This window comes from Serinus canaria, chromosome 1 (assembly GCF_022539315.1).
Source record: "Serinus canaria isolate serCan28SL12 chromosome 1, serCan2020, whole genome shotgun sequence".
NCBI classification, from domain to species: Eukaryota; Metazoa; Chordata; class Aves; order Passeriformes; family Fringillidae; genus Serinus; species Serinus canaria.
In genome coordinates this window covers 43176721-43196042 of record NC_066313.1, presented here as the reverse complement: position 1 = coordinate 43196042, position 19322 = coordinate 43176721, and the positions used below count along the sequence as shown (strand labels likewise).

The 19322-nt window shown below is 36.3% G+C and overlaps 1 protein-coding gene across 5 annotated transcripts in view; it reads right to left on the bottom strand.

Annotated features, from left to right (window-relative positions):
- The window catches only part of IFT88 (intraflagellar transport 88), a 42312-nt gene extending 23232 nt beyond the window's left edge, over positions 1 to 19080 (bottom strand). The window contains exons 1-18 of one of the 5 annotated variants that reach the window (XR_007777449.1): positions 18304 to 18692; positions 18104 to 18197; positions 16993 to 17055; positions 16811 to 16867; positions 15923 to 15976; positions 15496 to 15559; positions 15352 to 15421; positions 14288 to 14378; positions 13104 to 13208; positions 11974 to 12076; positions 11212 to 11326; positions 10882 to 11113; positions 9319 to 9389; positions 8552 to 8638; positions 5939 to 6038; positions 1574 to 1660; positions 781 to 967; positions 81 to 189 (exon numbers count right to left, since the gene is read on the bottom strand). Coding sequence is in view for 4 of the 5 variants with exons in the window: in XM_050973718.1 (XP_050829675.1) it covers positions 81 to 189; positions 781 to 967; positions 1574 to 1660; positions 5939 to 6038; positions 8552 to 8638; positions 9319 to 9389; positions 10882 to 11113; positions 11212 to 11326; positions 11974 to 12076; positions 13104 to 13208; positions 14288 to 14378; positions 15352 to 15421; positions 15496 to 15559; positions 15923 to 15976; positions 16811 to 16867; positions 16993 to 17055; positions 18104 to 18193 (1685 nt within the window). In the remaining variant the exon portion in view is untranslated. Of the gene's footprint in view, positions 1 to 80; positions 190 to 780; positions 968 to 1573; positions 1661 to 5938; positions 6039 to 8551; positions 8639 to 9318; positions 9390 to 10881; positions 11114 to 11211; positions 11327 to 11973; positions 12077 to 13103; positions 13209 to 14287; positions 14379 to 15351; positions 15422 to 15495; positions 15560 to 15922; positions 15977 to 16806; positions 16868 to 16992; positions 17056 to 18103; positions 18198 to 18303; positions 18693 to 18756 lie in introns of those variants that run through there. The other 4 variants (XM_050973718.1, XM_050973715.1, XM_050973723.1 and 1 more) reach the window with 4 other exon arrangements.
- Between the last annotated feature and the right edge of the window lie 242 nt (positions 19081 to 19322).

Genomic DNA, 19322 nt, shown 5'->3' with positions numbered 1-19322 from the left:
TGACATGACTGAAACACGTATTTTGGATTAAATGAGTTTACTAAAACCACCATTCCTTATAATAACCCAGAAAAAGATACAGGCTTGCTAGTTGGTAAAGGACTTGGGCACTATTTGGAAGGATTGCATGGAGTTTCAGAAAACAATCCAAAGCTTCATCTATCCTGTTTAACTTCTTGTAAGCTAAACCTAAAAAATAAAGGTTACAGTATTAATATAATGAGAAACAGATTACTTCAGTATATTAACTGAAAGGATAACCAAGAAAAGCAAGAGAGGAACCCAGTACTTGGAGGCAGCATGCCTGCATTGACTTTAAAGGACTCTATTTGTGAGAGCCATGCACAGAACTGTTATCAGCCAGCATGACCTACCAAACTGACAAACTCACAAGCAACATGAACCCAATCAAAGACTAAGAACTTATGTAATCTCATTTTTTGAACAAGATGAATGAGGGAAAGGCAAGGCTTTTAGAGGAGAATGACCAATAGTTTAATAATGCTGAAACTGGTATCTTTTTAGTAGGTAGTATGAATTTCTTAATCTTCAAAGTAACTTACTCATCTGCAATTACTAATTGATGTTGTTAACACTGGGATTTTTTTTTGCAGAACAGACAGGTAGTACAATTTAATACCTTGCCATAACATAAATTACTCAATAATGTAATAAAAATTCACCCATATTTCTATAAAGAAAACTTGCAAAGACAGACTCTCAGAAACACTAGTGTTACCTTCAGTCAAAAGCTAAATCACAATAGCACCCGTTACTTACCAAGATTATAAAGTGCTTCAGTGCATAAGGAATCATTCCTGAGAGCTTCCTTATAAAATTCAGCTGCTTTTTCACAGTCTCCATTTGCAAAAACAGTATTTCCTTTGTTAGTTAGAGCTGCTGGATTGTACCTATCAGAATTTACTGCTAAATCTGCATAGTTAGTTGCTTGTTCCAATTCATTCCCCTACATGAACAAAACAAACGTTGTATTAGTCATTTCTCAAGTAATTTTCTTGCAGCTGTGGCTTCTTCCAGGAATTTCAGGGGATTGAGGATGAAAAACAACCCCATTACTCTGTCCTAAAATATTTCTTATATATTTGCATAAGGCAGATCATCTCTTTCAAGTTGCCACTCTATCCCATTCAGTCTGCAAGCTTTCTCTGTTGCAATAAAGTAGCATTTACTAAAAAAAAAAAAAAAAAAAAAAATCCATACCCTACAAACTTCACACACAAATACATCTGCCTAAGCTACCTATTTCACGTGTTCCTGAAGTTCAGCCAGGGTTGCCAGGGCCAATGTTTTAAATCCAGCCACTGAGCTTCTGCACAAATCCAACTGCAAGCATGTTCCCATGGCCTGGGGTGCAATATCACTCTTTCTCCCACCAACAGTATACAAAGGGTCCTGATCCAAATTTCACCTGTGTTCCAGAATAACTACTCTAAGGTGCAGTTTCTTCTTGTTTACAGAAATTATTTAGGCAGACACAGAAAATGCTACAAAAATACAGAGGTTGCTACATAAACCACAGTTCTTAACTGGTTTTGTTGAAGCAAACACTTACCAAATAATAAAGGAATGAAAGGTTTGTTGCAGCTGCACTCTTTACTCTGCTATCCTTTTTTTCAAACATTTTCAAAGTCTCCAGTGCCTAGAAATAATTTGGAAACAACTTACTTCACACTGAAGTGAACTTATTCCAAAATCCTTTCAGAAAGCATTGATAAACTTCACAGTAACAAACAGCTGAAATTATCAACTCATACTCACATACATGATCATTAGTAGAGATTGTAACACACACTTCTGAGCATGTACACACAAAATTGTATTTGAATTTATACAATATTAATTTTCATCACAATATTTCAATAATATTGGCTACTTATAGCTATCCAAAATTTAGATTAGATAAGGCTACTGTGAACTACAGGTATCTGACAATTCTGCATGTACAAATGCAGTGTTAGATTATTTGCTTTTAATCTAGTCAACTAATGAAAATTCTCATGCCTATTTTTCTAGCTCTTTAAGTGAACACAAATGAATTTACATAAAAGCTTTATTAAAAAGTTGAAAAAGAACACACTATATAAAAAAATACACACCATAGGGTAGGACTGGATTTCAATGTGCCTTTGTTTTGTGTAATAAGACGATGGCAACTGTCTAAGTTTAGGAAGTACACAAATGTGAAATTTGAGGCCAGAAGATTTTTTTTTAAAACTTTAACATGAAAACTAAATTCCATAAACTTCAAAATAAACATGTTTATAGACAAAAAAAGGAGCACATTTATAGCAAATAAACTATAAAACCACTTCTGATATAAAAGGCAGCTTTTTCTTTTTATTGACTATGAAATACATTTTTAACTGCAGACTAAATTATTAAATAAACCCGTATCCCTTATGCTAAATATTTTTATTAACAACACAAACTGTTAGAATACCACAGTGAGCCCAGTTCCATCATCTATTACAACACAGATGCGGCAACCACAGTTTAACCATCAACATTAGCAATTCAAAAGTTTCCTTCCTCCTTTGCATGAAATCTTTAAGCTGCTGTTTACATATCAAAGCAAAGGCATGATACTGTATGTCAAATGCCAAAACAAACATAAAAAGAAGTTTTAATTGTCTGATTGTCTGTCATACATAGTTTTCCCAGTTACTTTACACAAAAACCACAACTGTATTAGTGATGTGCAAAATGACCAAATATATACAGCTAAATGTAGTTCATAGATTCAGTCAACTACATTCTACCCAAGAATTATGAACTATTCATGATCCTAATGATCCTAATATTCTTCTAATAGAAAATGCTTTAAAGATACACAAATTTCAATCAAGAAAAGCATTACTTAAGTTAGGTAAGTTAGGCTATAGGTTTTGTGGTCTCAGAAATGTAAGAATTGTAATTATGATACTTTTAAACTTTTTATATACATATATATATATGACTTTCTCTAAGAAGGGAATAATCTCAAATATTTCCAGATGTAACACTACTATATCTGAGGTACTCTATTCTTAAACAAAGACTTGCTTCCTTATGGAATTAACTTTTGGATCATTTAGAACTTAACAGTTCAAAGTTACTTTCTGAAAATCCATTGCTCATTGTATCTGATTTATTTACCTTTGCTTGTACTGCTAAATGGCACCCTGGATGATAAAGACCTGACAGAAATGCCCTTTTCATGTATAACAAAAAGTTCACATGATTCTGAACTCAATTTATTTACTGGTAAATTATGCTGTGGGTCTCTTGAACCATTTCAGCAATTATAAGCCCAAGGATGAAAATCCATAGGCAATATTCCATTTGTCCTTGTAAAGTAGCACTGCATCATCAGTTACATTTAAAGATTTCTAAAGAAATTCTAACTTTTTAATCCCAACAATAACTTAGGTTCAACAATCAAAATACAGACTATCCAAGTTATTCCTTGTGAGTTGCTTCCAGTGTATCTAAATTATTTGCTTATAGAAGTTAAACTTCAAAGCAGTTTGTCTGACTCCAGCAGGGTGTGCCAGAGATGTTAAGAAGATGCATGGTTAACGTGCAGAATTTTGTTTTTAAATTAATTTTCAAAGTTTTTCTTTGATATTAAAAAAAAAATTAAAGTATTTTATACACACAACTAAACATAATATGGTAATTTTCCTTTGAATTTTATTTTATATTTTAATTGCAAGGACTGTTCTAAAATAATATATTCATTATGATGAACCCATACAGCCCACTGTTGTAACAGGAGAAATCTATTTCAGTTTGGTTTTTAAAAAAAAAAAAAAAAAAAAAAAGATGCAATAAAATTTCAGCCTTGGAACTTTCAAAAAGTTTCCATTCTTGTTATTCAGCCAAAGGTGTGTTGAGCAGTTGGTGAGTTAGGAAGTATATGAACAGACAGGCAGGATGAATGTAAATGTCAGCTGCAGTTTTATTAGAACAAAAATATAAAGATGCTCTGCAATCACCATTTTGCAGTCCCATTCCACTGTTAAGTGGTTCCAGTGCAGGTTAAAGGTCTTCTGTCACATAATTCCAGTAAAAAGGTTCTTCTCCCCTTACTCCTAACTTCCAACAGACTTCCCTCTCCCTCCATTGAAGTACTCCACAAAACACCAACAATCTCTGTACCTCATTTTATCTCTGAGAACTGATTTTAGTTTTTTTAACCTATACTGAACCCTAACTGAAAATCACAAAAAATTACCACTGAAACAATAAATTCTTGAGATCATAAGACTTTTTTACCTACCTGTAACATTCTCACCCTTCAAAAGCTATCATCAGTAAAGCTACCAGATTTGCCCAAATCTTTGCAAACTCTCAGACTGCTTCCTGATCTCAGAAAAGGTTTCAGTGTGCTGGGTTTGGCTGGGATAGTTAATTCTTTTCATAAAAATTTGTATGGGACTCTGTTTTGGGTTTGTGCTGGAAACTGTTGATAACACAGGTTTAGCTAAGCAGGGCTCACACAAAGCCAGGGCCTTTTCTGCCCCTCACCCCACTCCACCAGTGAGCAGACTGGGGGTGCACAAGGAATTGGGACAGGACGCAGCCATGACAGTTGGCCCCAGCTGATCAAAGAGAAGTCCCAGACCTTCCAGGTGGAGGTGTCATACCCAGCATATAAAGCTGGGGGAAGAAGGAGGAAGAGGGGATGTTTGGAGCAATGCTGCTTGTCTCCCCAGGTCACCATTATGCATGGTGGAGTGCTGCTCTCCTGGGGATGGCTGAACGCACCTGCCTGCCCATGGGAAGTTGTGAATGAATTCCTTAGTTTAGCTTATGTGCACAACTTTTGCTTTACCTATCACACTGTCTTTATCTTAGCCCATGAGTTTTCTCCCTGTTACTCTTCTGATTCTATCCCCCATCCCAGCAGGGCAGGGAGTGACTGAGTGACTGTGTGGGGTTTAGTTGCCAGCTGGGGTTAAACCACAATAGTCAGACATGCAGGATAACACAGTATAACTGTCTTGCTGTAGCTACAGGGAAGGAGAAGAGGACAAGACAGGAAGAGCAGGAGCTGCTCAGAAAACCAGAAAAGCTTAAATATGAGAAGTAAAAGCAGGCTGAATTTAAGCATGTGGCCCTGTGTGCATCCCTCCAAGATGTAGGAATATGAATGACCTTAGAAGATGACAGGTATCCACAGCTCCAGCTCTAATTTTTCTGTATATGATCTACTGTAATTCTTGCCACTCATGCACAGCTGGGGATTGATCTATTCCTTCTTATTTATGAAGCATTCATATTGCTGACTGTACTGGTCAGTGCATTTTAAAAGAAAACCTGTCAAATCCTTTCAGATATCAGAGGTTTTTCTCAGATTAAGTTTTTTTTCAACTACTCATATTCCAAACCAAGCCTTGTAGGTAATGGAATGACAGAAGAGCCAATTAAGTAAAAGGAGAATTTACAGTATTTTAGGGAATGCTGTAGTACATGGGGAGCAGCAAGAATACCAGAGTATAAACAGTAACTATACACAGCAGGTGCAGCTGCATGTATTCTGGTACTATAGCCAACCTAATTGAAAGAAAGATTCAGCTCATATTAATGAAAACACCCCCAGGCTGATTAGCAACAGGCTTTCTAGGCTCTATTGACTGTACTGACCTGAGTTCCATTAACTGCAATGACAGCTGGGACACCCAGTGAAGAAAACTACACTTGGTGTTTTGATTTTGAAATGCACTGTATTCACTCTAACTTCCACGGCAGTAATTTCATTTAGATAAAACTTGTCTCTTGCCAATGTTTTTATAAAGTTATTTTCTTGATCAGCATCAAAATAATTATTATTTGCATAAATCACACTTTCCCTTGCCAAAAAATATGCTGTGGCTAACAAAGGTATCTTTGCAAATACAGTATTGAAAAGTACTAATGTGAGAAGTTACTATACCTGGTTAAAATTCTGTTGCCTCAAGTAAGTAGTGGCTTTATTTATTTCCAGATCATTGGCTAATTCTACATAGTGGGAAGCTTTCACTGCATCAACACACCTGCAACACAAAGCAAGCCACAAAGATAAACAAAATGCATGTATGCAAATGCCACTAAGTTACATATTTTTTTCAGCTAACTTGCTTTCCAAACTGAATTTTCTTAGCTCATCTTTCGTCACAGTGGCAAAGAACACTCTGATTAAAATACCTGTAAGAATATTTCAGTCCTATAACCTACCCTAATTACATTATCTCTGCTAACTCCTGTTTCTTTTAAGTCAGCTGCCTAAATATCACTTTACTTTCTATCACTGAGCAATACTTGATGTCAAAAACTGACTAAAATAATTTTTCAAGCCATTTTCTTTGGCTACCTTCTATAATGTGGTTTTTCAAATTTCATCTCCCGATGCATATATTACCTAACTTATAAAAATATTAGTGAACAAAGCCAGAGACTAGAGACTGTGTCCCTGAGCTACATCATAATACTAATCAAGTCATAATAACAAGTCTCTTTCTGGTCATTCCCCAGTAATTTGTGGCTTAGGGTCTTCTGCAAAAGAAGGCAGCAGACAGAGGATGTTCACTGACAGCCACCATCTTCCACAGTTTGGTGTGATCTACTTTCAGCTGCCTGATCATTTAAGTAAGACCTCTATTTATTGTATGCATATCCTGTTCTCTCAAACATTTGGAAAATAGACACAGCAAATGAACAACTTGTGGGATGCTTCCTTAATACCTTCCACTATTTATTTAACTAGTGGAAAGCCACCTTCTCCCCTTTTAATAACTGGCTATTTTGCCAACAGAAGTTTAATTCAACAAACTGTCTGCTCCTATAATTGGTTTGGCACATGGACAGTCTTTAGACAAATGCCTTTTATGTTAGAGGAAAAGTTGTAATAAAAAATGGTAATTTCTTCTTTTACTACAGATGTCTTTGCAACATCAAAAAAAGCATTTTCAACTGTCAGTTTAAACATCTTTTAACCATAAAATGCAATGAGATCTAACTATCCAACTGTTCTTTATGAAATATGACAGAATAGTCCCAACACTATGTCACATTTTAAGTAAGTTATGAACTCTGAAGAATATTTGTCCTCAGTTTATTTCTCTAAATAAAATTAATTCAATTGAAAGTACATTTAATACTCAGAGGACCCATAATAAAGTTTATAATCAGAAAAACTAAGCTCAAGCTGCTGGTTAAACTTCTTCATTGGGCTTGAATACCTCAGCTTAAAATAACAAAGGGTAAATCTGTCCTGATACACAAGAAACAATCCCACAGATCTCAGCAAAAGCTGTTCAATTAGCCAGAACACATTTGAGAGTGTCTTACTCCATGACAAGTATTCTGTGGACAGCACTAAGAAAACTGAGTATCTGACAACATTTTCAAGTTTTTCTCAACAAAAAACAAGACACAGAGCAAACAAATCTGACTTGCTCATGCGAACAAATTAGAAAACAACACCTGTTTTTTCACAAGACATATTATTTAAGTCCTGATAATTCAGAATGGCAGAAGTAGGAAATGATAAGATTATAATTATTATTAAACCATCAAACACCACCTTGTGGACTCTAGCATAAAATACATGTCTGTGTGAGAGATTGTTTCCTGTTAGTATAAACAGCTTTCCTAGTGAATTATAATTATAGGACCTACAAAATTTGAGAATAATCTTAATGGGCCATAATCTCCAGGTAAAGGACAGTCTTCTTTTCCCATCAAACATTATTCATTAACCAAACACTAACATATAAGTTAGCAATATTGTGCCTGCAATACACAACATTCATTTGCATACATATTCTTTTCCAATGCTATTAAAAAAGTATCAAAGTAAGCTTTTATAATCAAAAACTAAAAACAGATTTTGGAAAATCTACACTACTAATTTTTATACTGCCATAATAGGAAGTGTGTCTAATTGATTTTGTTTTAAAGAAAAGAGTATTCTGCTGTAGAAAATACCACAGAAAGCAAAAGCTAAGCTGCACATTGAAAAATAAAGTCCAAATGATGAACTGTGTCAGCACCCTATCACTGTGTACACTTCAATAAGTGTTCTAAGAAATGGTAGATTAGGTTTATATTTGTAAACATTAAGTTCATAAATGAAATTCAAATCTTTCATAAAATTTATATTCCAGTATTTTATATAACGACTCTATGGAGTGATCAAAATTCTTAAGCACCCCAAGTCTTCATTATGCCATCCCCAACCTTAAAGACTAGCAATCACTGCCTTCCATATAGCATTTGTCTGCTGAGACTTTTAAAAGCTTTTCAATTTTGCATTGGAGCTTTTTGTGTGAGTTCAGAACACCGGAAAATGTGTAATTAAGAGTTGGCATTTGATGATAAATTACTTTATAAGACAGAACACATTCTAATGCTTTGTTGTGTTAGGAGGCAAACTGAAAATAGCCTGGTTGCTGTTTGAGATGCACAAATAACTGTGTTTCCCAGGTGCTTCCTTCTCTGAATTGGTTCATGACCAGCACAAGAGGTGACATAGTTTAGACAAAAAGAAGCCCCACTTGACTCTTACCAGTCATAGCCTACTGCAAAAGATGTCTCGATTGCTGGTGCAATGAGTTTAGCAGCTGTCATGATGTATTCCTCTGCCAAGGACTTCCTAAAGGAAAAAAGACACAAAAGCACAACAAAAAATATGAAGGAAATTATTCCCTGTCAGGGTGGTGAGACACTGGAACAGGCTGCCCAGAGAAGCTATGGATGTCCCATTCGTGCAAGTGTTCAAGGCCAGTTTGGATGGGGCTCTGAGCAACCTGGTCTAGTGGGAGGTGTCCCTGCCCATGGCAGGGGGGATGGAACCGGATCATCTCTGAAGTCCCTTTTAACCCAAACCATTCTATATCTGCAATTCTATGTCACCATTTCAAAAACATGTATAGAAAAAAAAACAAAACAAATTGTTTTCTGGCTTCCTCCTGCACTCAGTACAAATCCCAGAAGTCAATGCAACAAGTTCCCTGTTAGCACTATTTCCCTGTATCATGAGTAAGATCTTAGTTTCTTCTGTTTTCCTTTCACTGCACAGTAGTTGTATTTTTTAAAAATCTCAAATGCTGCAAGTTTTAAGCAGTGTACCCTGTAACATTTGGGGTAGATACTCCGCTTTAAGGCAGTACACTGAACTGAGTGATCCAACTGGCTTTTCTGAGCATGTTCTTTCCTAAGAATTGGGAGAACACTTTTGTAACAAGAGCTGTGGACAGGTGACAAGACTAATACTCCTTCCAGCAGCTAAAATTCAAGGCATCAAAGTCAAGAAAGGACAGAGTCCACCATTACCTCTCACGTTCTATTTGACTTAAACTGTCATTTTTAATGGCTTCAAGCAGTAGATTTGTATGTAGATCATCCTGGAGAGAGACAAAACAACTGCAAATTATACCAGCATAAAAACCATCTTATTTATTTTATAGTCAATATAAACAAATTGATGTAAAATAAATAGTCTATAATGTCATTTACTTTCTACATTTGCAAAAGCTAGCTTCAGTTCAAAGTAGTTTTCTAACTGAATACTCTGAAAATCGGCATTACAACTACTTCAATACTGTTTTTCTGCTTATGTGTGTTGTCACAGCTCACATAAAGGTTGTTAACAGATGTAGTTCATGTCATGTGTATCAGACCAGGAGGGCTGCAGATCACAGTGACAATATTCCCATGCTTAGAAATATGCATTTGCTAAACTACTGTGGTATTCAGCAGATGAGGACTTGTGTTAACCTCCTTGTTACAACAACTTGTATGATCATCTTATGGCTTTTATCACACGTCACTGTTAGCTCTAAAAGAAGTATGTTAGATAGCCACCCTTCCTTGTTTATTTGGGACAGATCATAGATTTATGCAAAATAAAGAGCAGAAGGAAACTGTGATCTTTTCTCTGACTTCTTAATTTTAAAAAATAGAGAATTATAATGTCTGTTTAAACCATAGCCTGTCTACCCTAAGAAATAACTTCTGCAGTCTCAAGGCTTTCTTACACTGAATGATCTTACATAGTCCTCAATTAATTCAAAGGCTTAATGATCCTTACTCTTATATAATTTTAATATAAGAAATTATATAAAATGTATTAAAATATATACATATATATCAATAAATATATCTGTATGCTTTGTATGTTAAATTTTATTTCTGTATGCCATGATGATAGGAAACAACAGCTACTCTTAGGCTGCAAACAGTTTGAAGATTAGTTATATATTTGATACATAGGATTGAAAGATTTGCAACTTTGAAAAAAAGACTGCTAGAAGATAAAAGCTTTGATCTTTCTATAGAGGATTTTTCTAAGAGTGACCCTAAACCTATTAACTATTTTTTCCTCTCTTCAGCATCATGGAAAGTCAAAGAAAGTCCAGTTTCCAACAAAATCTAACAAACTAAAATAAGCATCTGTAAATGTCACTATAGTTTTCTTCTGTAAAATAACACTACAATATTACAAGCTTTATTAGCACTCACTTGCGGAAACTTGCATTAACTTGCTCATTGTTTAGCTCCCTTTATTTTACCTTATATTTTATTAAAATTTTATATAAATGAAGATGGTAAAGCAGTAAGTGAGCTATGTAAGCAAGCCCAAATGAATTTCAACAAAATCATTACAAAGACAATCTTGTGGTGTGGGTTTTATGCACATCACCTCTTTTGAGGAAAAAGAGATTTAAATGTTCTCTCATTTTACATATCTGAGCAGTACTGCCACACTAAATGCATGCTGGTAAAAACATTACTTCAGATACTTAAATACACATCAATTTTCATATTCAGTACAGACCAAGCACTCTTTCTCCTGATTTACTATATAAAGACACAGTTTATTTTTTTCAAACTTACATTTAGTGAAATGTATTTATCTTCATAATCCACTTCCAAGGGAACTTCGATGAGGTTTTTGAAGGCTTTCTTCATTTGCTCACCATTTCCAATAGCAAAGTAACATAGGATCAGGTTGAAGCCTGCCTTCAGGTTTGGGGATATGCTCATTATTTCTTCAAATGAAGAAATGGCATCAACGTATTGGCCAGTTTTAATAAATGCAACTCCAATATTTTCCATTATTTTTATCCTAAGTAAGAAATCAGGTTTAGGTTATATTTTTAACTACTAAATCATACTGTATTCAAAACTTGCATTTCATAAGCATGCCTCCTAAAAGAAACTCACCTCATCTGTTTGTGGGAACTAGTAATCTGGTCTAGAGCCATACGGTAGAATTTGATAGCTTTGGAATAGTTCCGTTGTTTTAAATATATATTTCCCATATTTACCTTCAGTATACCTATCAAAAGGAGTCAATGAGTTACAACATTTTCAAAGTGACAGAGTAGAACACCACCTTAATAAGTTTGTCTTCATTATAGGATAGCAAAGTCCCTTTAAAACTGCCCTGCACAGAACTGCCTTCTGTGAGTTTAACTCAAGAGAAGATGAGAGAGAAGATGAAGGAGTGATAAAACCTAGAATAGAATTATCATGTAAGATGTAGTCTGATTTTGAATTGAGGGATGAAGTGGAGATTATTTATAGTGCTCTCCAGGAAGAAACTGCAAATAAGCATCTCTGAAAAAAAGAAAAAAACCACTGTAAGAGTCTCAGAGATAAAAATACTAAAAGAAGCTTTCAGGAGGCAAAGGCCACGCCAAAAGAGAAAAAAATAGTAATAGAGAAGACCACATAGCATGTGTGACATGAGAAAATTATGTATTTGTCTTCATGTTTAGCTTAGTCTGTGGAAAGAAAAGACTTCATGAGTCAGTATACTTCAATGTGGTTTGGCTCTCTTAAATCAGAGATTAGGAATATCTGTCATCCACTCTGAGTGGCAGACATGAGGGCTAAATTCCCTGAGTATCAGCTCAATGCAGATGCAGTCCTCACTTTGAATGCCTGACTACCAGTTTTAATCCACTTTGGGATACAACCTACCTCCATTGCTGAACATCTTATTCTTCACTATAACTTGGTAAGTAGTCAGTGCTTCAGCATACATTTCATTAGCAACATACTGACTGGCCAGATTGAGGAGAACCTATAAAAAATTGGAATTAGAGATTTCAAGTTAATTTTACCTTGCAATTACTGTCTTTACCACTTGTAAGCCTCCCATCTTTAATGTTCCTTTGTTCTAGCAAATTGATACAGAGGAAACAAATTTAAAAGCTACTTATTCTAGATAATTCTTTTATTTTTGTACATAATTTACCAGCATTCAAAGTTATGCTACATAGGCCTTAGACCTGAGTAAACACAGCACTATAAAGCAAGGTTATTAAAAAATATTTATACAATTCTCAGAAAACTGTGCATAATTTATGACTTCCAACATATGCAAAATGGTCCTAATGCCTGTGGTCACTCAGTTTAAAAGGGGAGAACTTTTCCAAACTGCTGTTTCACAACAGAAGTTCTGTTGGTGTCAGGTAAAATAGTTCCCCTTTTTTCCACAGCTTTACTCTGACCTTCATGGTAAAATAAATTACCAGATCTGCCTAATCCAATATATTAATTTTTAATAATTGTCTCTACAGCATTACTTGGAGTATAAATTTAAATATCTCTCAAGAATTTTTATGCATGTTGTGTGCTTTTTTTTAAAAAAAAAGTTTACTACTTGAAAACCAGAGTGTAAACCTGGATACCTGCCTTTGGAATCAGAAATATTACTATATTCTATTTAACATAACACATTCTTGGTCACTTTATGGGTCAATTTAAAGGCAGCATCTTATCTTTCCTGTTTTGTTTTCTCCTCTTGGCATATTACACTGTCTAGGCTATTAATTTCTGAAATACAGGGTCTGCATCTGCAGTATTTTGATATGCAGGTTTTACATGTGAATAAATAAATGAAATACATATTCATGGAAATTCTTCTCTACTTAACTACGCGATTTCTCTGGCATTTGAGATTGCATGGGAATGGACTTGATGACATGAATGGATCCCCTCTGTACACTGCCAGAAGCATTACAACACAGACACACAGGAAACACTGACATTTCTCCTCAGGTGGTTTTTAGCAACATTTCAGTCACTGAAGATTTCTAAGCACTTACTGTGTAAGTGAGGTCTAAGTTGATACTTTCTGGAGGAGCGATTTGTTCACGTTGTCTCAACAATTCTCTTTCCTGTCTTCCAGCTTCTTTTGCTTTCTCCAGAGCCTTAAACAAAACACTAGAATTTAACAGTGCCTTGAATCTTACTGACTCATGATAATGAAAATACAGTCAAAACAAGTATGAAGAGTATACACTCACGTCTATTTTCTTTGGTTTACAGACTGCACCAAATGACTGAAAAAAAGCACTATAATTCACCAAGAGGTTTTAATTAGCACTAAGCAGACATACAGTTATCAAAGTCTGTTTAGCTGTGTAATTATGTACCCAGTTATAATTCTCTGCCAATTGGTGTCAATGTCCTTTGTACAAGTAACACTTTGGGTCGAGCAAGTGCTATTAGCAGTCCTGTGTGCCTCCACAAGGGTACAATGATCAAGAAAGTAACGGTTACTACTCAAGGTGGCTATTTGGAAGACAGTGGTGGAAGAACTACTTCAAGATATAGCTTGATTCCTAGTCCTTATGATAGGAGGCAAATCCAACTTGGCTATTTCACAGATAATGATTTCACAACTTTGATGACTTTTGCAGGAAAATGGATATTCTGCTGGACTTGTCAGAAACAAACATCCTATGGGACCCTTGGAGTCGTCTGATACAATTTAGATAAAAACAATCCTTTGATATCAAGAGCATTCTTGAGCATACATGCAAGAGGCTCAGGAAAAACTAACAAAATAGGTTGGCTAATTAGCCACTACTAAGTGGCACAACAATGCTCTAGTATCCTCTATAACAGAACAAACACATTCAAACTGTCCATTGGAAATAGTTCCTTATCCATGGTAAACTTTGATCATTCATAGGAGCCATCAAATGCTAGCTAGCCTGGGCCAAAACTGTGAAAGTACAACCAATCCATCAGACCCATCTGAAGAGGTCAATGGACACAGGCAGAAGGGAATTTTTGTAACACTGAAATAGTCACAAATATATATGCCAGAAATAGAGCTCCTACCTTTTTTTCCAGCAAAGCAAGGTATCACTAGATTAGAAGAGTACTAATAAATTCAGAACTAAAATAATTTTAATAATTTTAAACATTTGACCACAAGCCATTTTGAAACATCTATCTATACAAATTACAGCAGAAATGGAGTGAAATTCAGAAAAACTACCAATTTCAAATCTCCACAGCTATTGGCAACACAGCTTTCTTCAACCAGTTCATTCACTTTTTTTTCCAACTGCCTCATCTTCTCTTCTAAACTAAAATAAAAATAACAACAAAAGGAATAACACTAAAGTTAATGTAACTGCAAACACTAAACTTTTACACATTATATTCTCAATAAAACAACACAATGACATAGCACATGTCACAACTAACTGGTTTTCTCGTCAAAGAAAGTATTGCGTGAAACTACGCCTAGAGAAGATAGTCCAAAGATACCACATGCACACCTTAATTTGAGAATAGAGACCTAAGAAAACATAAATCCTCTTACAAGAACAGTACAGACAGACAGATTTCACAAATCAAATTTGTTCAGGAGAAGTAACTAGAAAACAACAGATGAGTTTTCATATCAAACACTAATGAAATGAAATATCACATTAAAAGCAATTAATTAAACCTTTATTTGCATACATAATTCTAAAGCACTGCTTGCAAATACAGATTATAACAAAAAGTTATGGTTCTTCTAGACTTTTTCCACTGCTAAATAACCAAACATTTCAGTAGGATTCCCTATTCCTGTATAGCTATTTGGGGAGGAGAACTTTGGTATTGGAAAGCTCAAGGATTTTCTGAATGAACTCCCCAACATTCACACCAGCCTGCAGGTTTCAGCTCAAGTGCCAATCTCAGAGTGAACAGGAAGAAAGAGCAGACAACTTCCCTCAGGTTCTTCCCAAAGAGCTGCAAGAATCATGGTATTCCTTGCCTGTCACACACATTTCTGTGGTCCTGCACAATTCTGTGTAAATACCACCACATTTGTGTGGCAACAGCTACACCCAGGCTGCTGAGCGAGTCAGAACCAGAAATCACTGAAATCAGATGCTCCTAAAGTCAGCCTAACACATGCATTGTTTGTGGCATTATTCCACCAAGTTCAGAGTTTGGCCCCTCAAGGATTTTGTAAATGCCTGGATGTTTTTAAACTCTACACATGGCTGGTTTTTTGTTGCTTTTAATGCAATGCTTTGAAAGAATGTAACGCATAACTGAACAAACCTGTCTGAAGTTTTCTTTTCCAAAGGTGAAGCAGGACCTCTTGCTTGGCCAAGAGGATCAAATGAAGAACCTGAAAAATTAAGAGTACTGAAAACTGTAAAGTAACATCTCCCTGTGGCAGCTGGTGATTTCTACAATCCATACCTCTCACAGCAGCTTTAGTGTAACCTGCAGCTTGCACTGCTGTCATTGGTCGAGAAATCCCATCCTCAAATAAAGAAGATATATTAAAATAAACTCACTAAAAATTATGTTGTAGACAATACAGACATAATTACATATTTTATACATAATTTTGATATATTCCATATATATTATTTTAATGGCAGATTGTTCACTGCATGTCGGTAAGTGTTAGAAACTACTACACTGTTATTGCTTCCAAATCTGTGCTCAAATAAAACACACATCACTACCCTCATGCTTTCTGACAGTACTTGTTCAAAAAGAACAAATTAAAAGTGTAGCAATTTGTATTAATTCAATTAACTTCTAAATACTAGTATCTAACACTTACCAGAAAAATTCATTGCTCCCAATGAATAGAAAATGTAAATATTGGAACCTTTACCTGTATAGTTCCTGTCACGGGTCTTCCCATAGATGAAGTTAAAGTTGCCTTTGACTACAAAAATAAGTAAGTTGTTTGAAATTGTCATTCACAAAGCAAATGAAGCCTACATACTGTCTTCTCAACACTAAATTTTAAAAGTTGAGCTAACTCTCATATAAGTTCATAGCAAAGTTCCCATTTATGTTACTCCTATGCAGTATACTGCCAGTTCCTGGCAGACTTAAAGATGTTGAATGCTTCAGTTAGCAGAAATTCACAACAATGGTTTTTATGTATTTGGATACTTCCATCAGCTCTTTTAAAAATAAATACATAGAACATTATCTGAGGCAGCATACTTTCCATTATTAAATTATTGAAATTGCTGCCTTGAAATTGAACAAGTAATTTAGACAAAATACTTCAGTAAAATTCTGTGTAGAGCTGATATAATCTGTCACTGTATTAATCTTTTAAATTATATTTTTAAGCAGATTTATTTTATCAATACATCTAAGAACACAACCAATTTTTTCTGATTCAACTAGAGATGTTTCAGAGCCCATATTCTTCAAGACTTGATTTCATCTTAACTTCTAGAAGACTTTCACAAGGCCAAATAATGACCTATTCAGTTCCCCCTTCAAGTGAACCCAATTAATACCTTGGACTCTAATGCCTTATGCAGTACAGAAGATCTGCAGCATGGTCCAGGAGAAAAGAAAAACAAACAGTAACCATGCCTTGACCAAGGGAAAAATTGTGAATTAAAACCAATGAACAGATGCAGTTCACTGGAATGAAATTCTTAATTTAGAAGGGCTCACTTTGTGCATGGAATTAAATGGTACATTTATACTTTGTAAATGACATTTTCATTAAGGATACAACAGAACAAAAACCTGCCCCAAATCCAGTAGCTAGAGGTCTTGGACTTGATGTACCAGGAATTTTGGCTGTCACCTAGGTGGGGAAAAAAAAAAGAACCAAACAAAAACCCCTGCCAATTAAAACCTGTATGTGTCAATTACTAGTGTTTCTACATAGTAAGATCTACATTCATGCTAAGTATTTTTAAAGGTACTTACAGGGGGTCTTCTTCCATGACTTGTTCTCGCTGCCTGTTGAAAAGCTACATCATTTTCTAAATCCTAGAAAAGATAAAAACATTAACCCTCTTAAAACCACAGCACCCAAACTCGTAATTCCACAACCTTCAAAATACTGAAAGCAGATTGGTAAAAAAATCAAAAATTCTTCACAAAACACTTGAAGATAACTGAACAACAGGGTTTACTGACAATAAATTACAGTTATATTATTTGTCTATGTTTTTTGGTATTTCGATTAGGAAATACCAAAAAACATAGACAAATAAACAAGTATATAAACAAAAAATAACAAGTTTTTACTTGTTTTTAGAAAATAACAAGTAAAAACTTGTTATTTTCTAAAAACACAGAGGAAAGAGAGCTGAAGTCATAAAATGTAACATGAATTTCTTTTTCCTTCCAAATGCTCTTATCAAACACTTACACTCTTTCTGAATTTTGAAATTAACAGCTGCAATGCAAGACATTAAAACACCTGATGTCTCTCAGATCCTGCAGCAACTCCCATGAATTGGATACTGGAATTTCACACAAGACGCCAAATCTTGCTAGTGGGTTTGGACCAAATGACATCACTGTCGTCCCAACTCCACCACACCAGCAGTTACCCAAAAGTGGTCTGCATGGCTACTTCAAGACATCCCACATGCTCTACCCAGCTGCACAGAGACCTGCAGGATTCCATTTTACTGTGAGCTTCTCCAGCAGCAGCACAGCAGGAAACCAATGACCTACTGACCACCCAGGATCCTCTTTTGTTAGAAAGCTTGCTGCTGCAGACAGCCTGGCAAACACCACATTGAATGTGCCTACAAATAATTATGATTTTATACTTCAAAAATGCTAACCATTACAGCATCTTAGATCTGTTGAGATCTGCACAAGTGTTTAGCTGGAATAGAAAGCTGTCAAAGAATAAACTATACAAGAAGATCCAGAGAAACTTCAGATGTTTCTTGCTAAAGAAAGTAAATTTCACTTCAAAGCAGTTGTAAACTTGTACGTTATTCTACCCATAAACTCCTATCTTATTATTCTAAATTAAAATCCTATGTATGGGAAAGGTGAGAAACAGCAAATATTTTACCTCTGTGTCAAACATGGGATTATAATCATTGTAGCCAGAATAGAGATCATCTTCATTATTCTCAGTAGCTGGATGCACATTTTGCATCATTTTTCTGTGAAACATTTAACATGCCAAATGTTATCTTGGTGGTTTTATTTAAATATATAAAAATGCAAAACATTTGATTAGTTTGATTAGTCATAAAAACTAGGACTCACCTATAAACGATATTAAATGACACCATTTCATGGATTTATATTTTTGTTTGTACTTATATCAGTTATGAAAATTGTTTTAAAGGTATTTAGCATTAAAACGAAATTATAATAACAAGTAATTGCATTACTACTTCTAGAACGGTATCTTTCCACTGTCAGCTAACTCATGTTTAAGACCACTCATATTCTAAAGTTAGTCTTTCTAGGGCAAACCATAGTAGTTAGTCTAATGAAAGGTATTTGCTTTGAACCTTCCCTTTCGCATTCTAAGATCAACATAGCTACAGTTACGAAGCCATTTCAATTAAAATGGGTTTTAAAAGCCAGCATTAAAGAAGCCCGGCTTCCAAAGTCTTTCTCCACCAATATCTCCCTGTCTAACACGGTGCGTTCACCTGGTGGCCTTTCGCTCACGGACGGCACACACTAAGGTGCCTCACTTAGCCTGGCTACCTGTTTTCACAAAAAACCTCAAGAAGGCAACGTTTGCTCTCATCGATAACATGAAGTACATGCCCTTCAGCAAGCAAGCCTCAGCCAGGACGAAGCTCACGGTTCCTCGGCAGCGGCAGGAGGAGGAGGATGTTCCCCGCCGTGCGCGGTGCCCCGCTGCCGAGCCGCTCCCGGCGCGGGTTCCTCCAGCGGGGGCCCGGCGATGAGCCCCGCAGCGGGGGCGGCTCAGGGCACGGGCGGGACTCCCCTCCGCTCGCCCACGGCCCGTTCGGCGCTCCGGGCCGGGCGGCGTTGCCGGGGACACGGCGGCGCTCCCTGCATGCACCGCGGCCGGGCGGGGCGAGCTCCGGGCGGGGCGGGGCGCTGCCCCGGGCGGGCGGTGCTGCCGTGAGGGGCTGGCGGTGCTGCCGGAGGGGCGGGCGGTGCTGCCGGGAGGGGCGGGGCCGGGCGCTGCCACGGGCGGGCGGTGCTGCCGGGAGGGGCGGGCTGGCCTTGGCGCTCGGGGAGACGGAGAGCGGCTCCTCCTGCCAAGGCCAGGAAAAGTCCCTCAAACGCCTGAACACGTT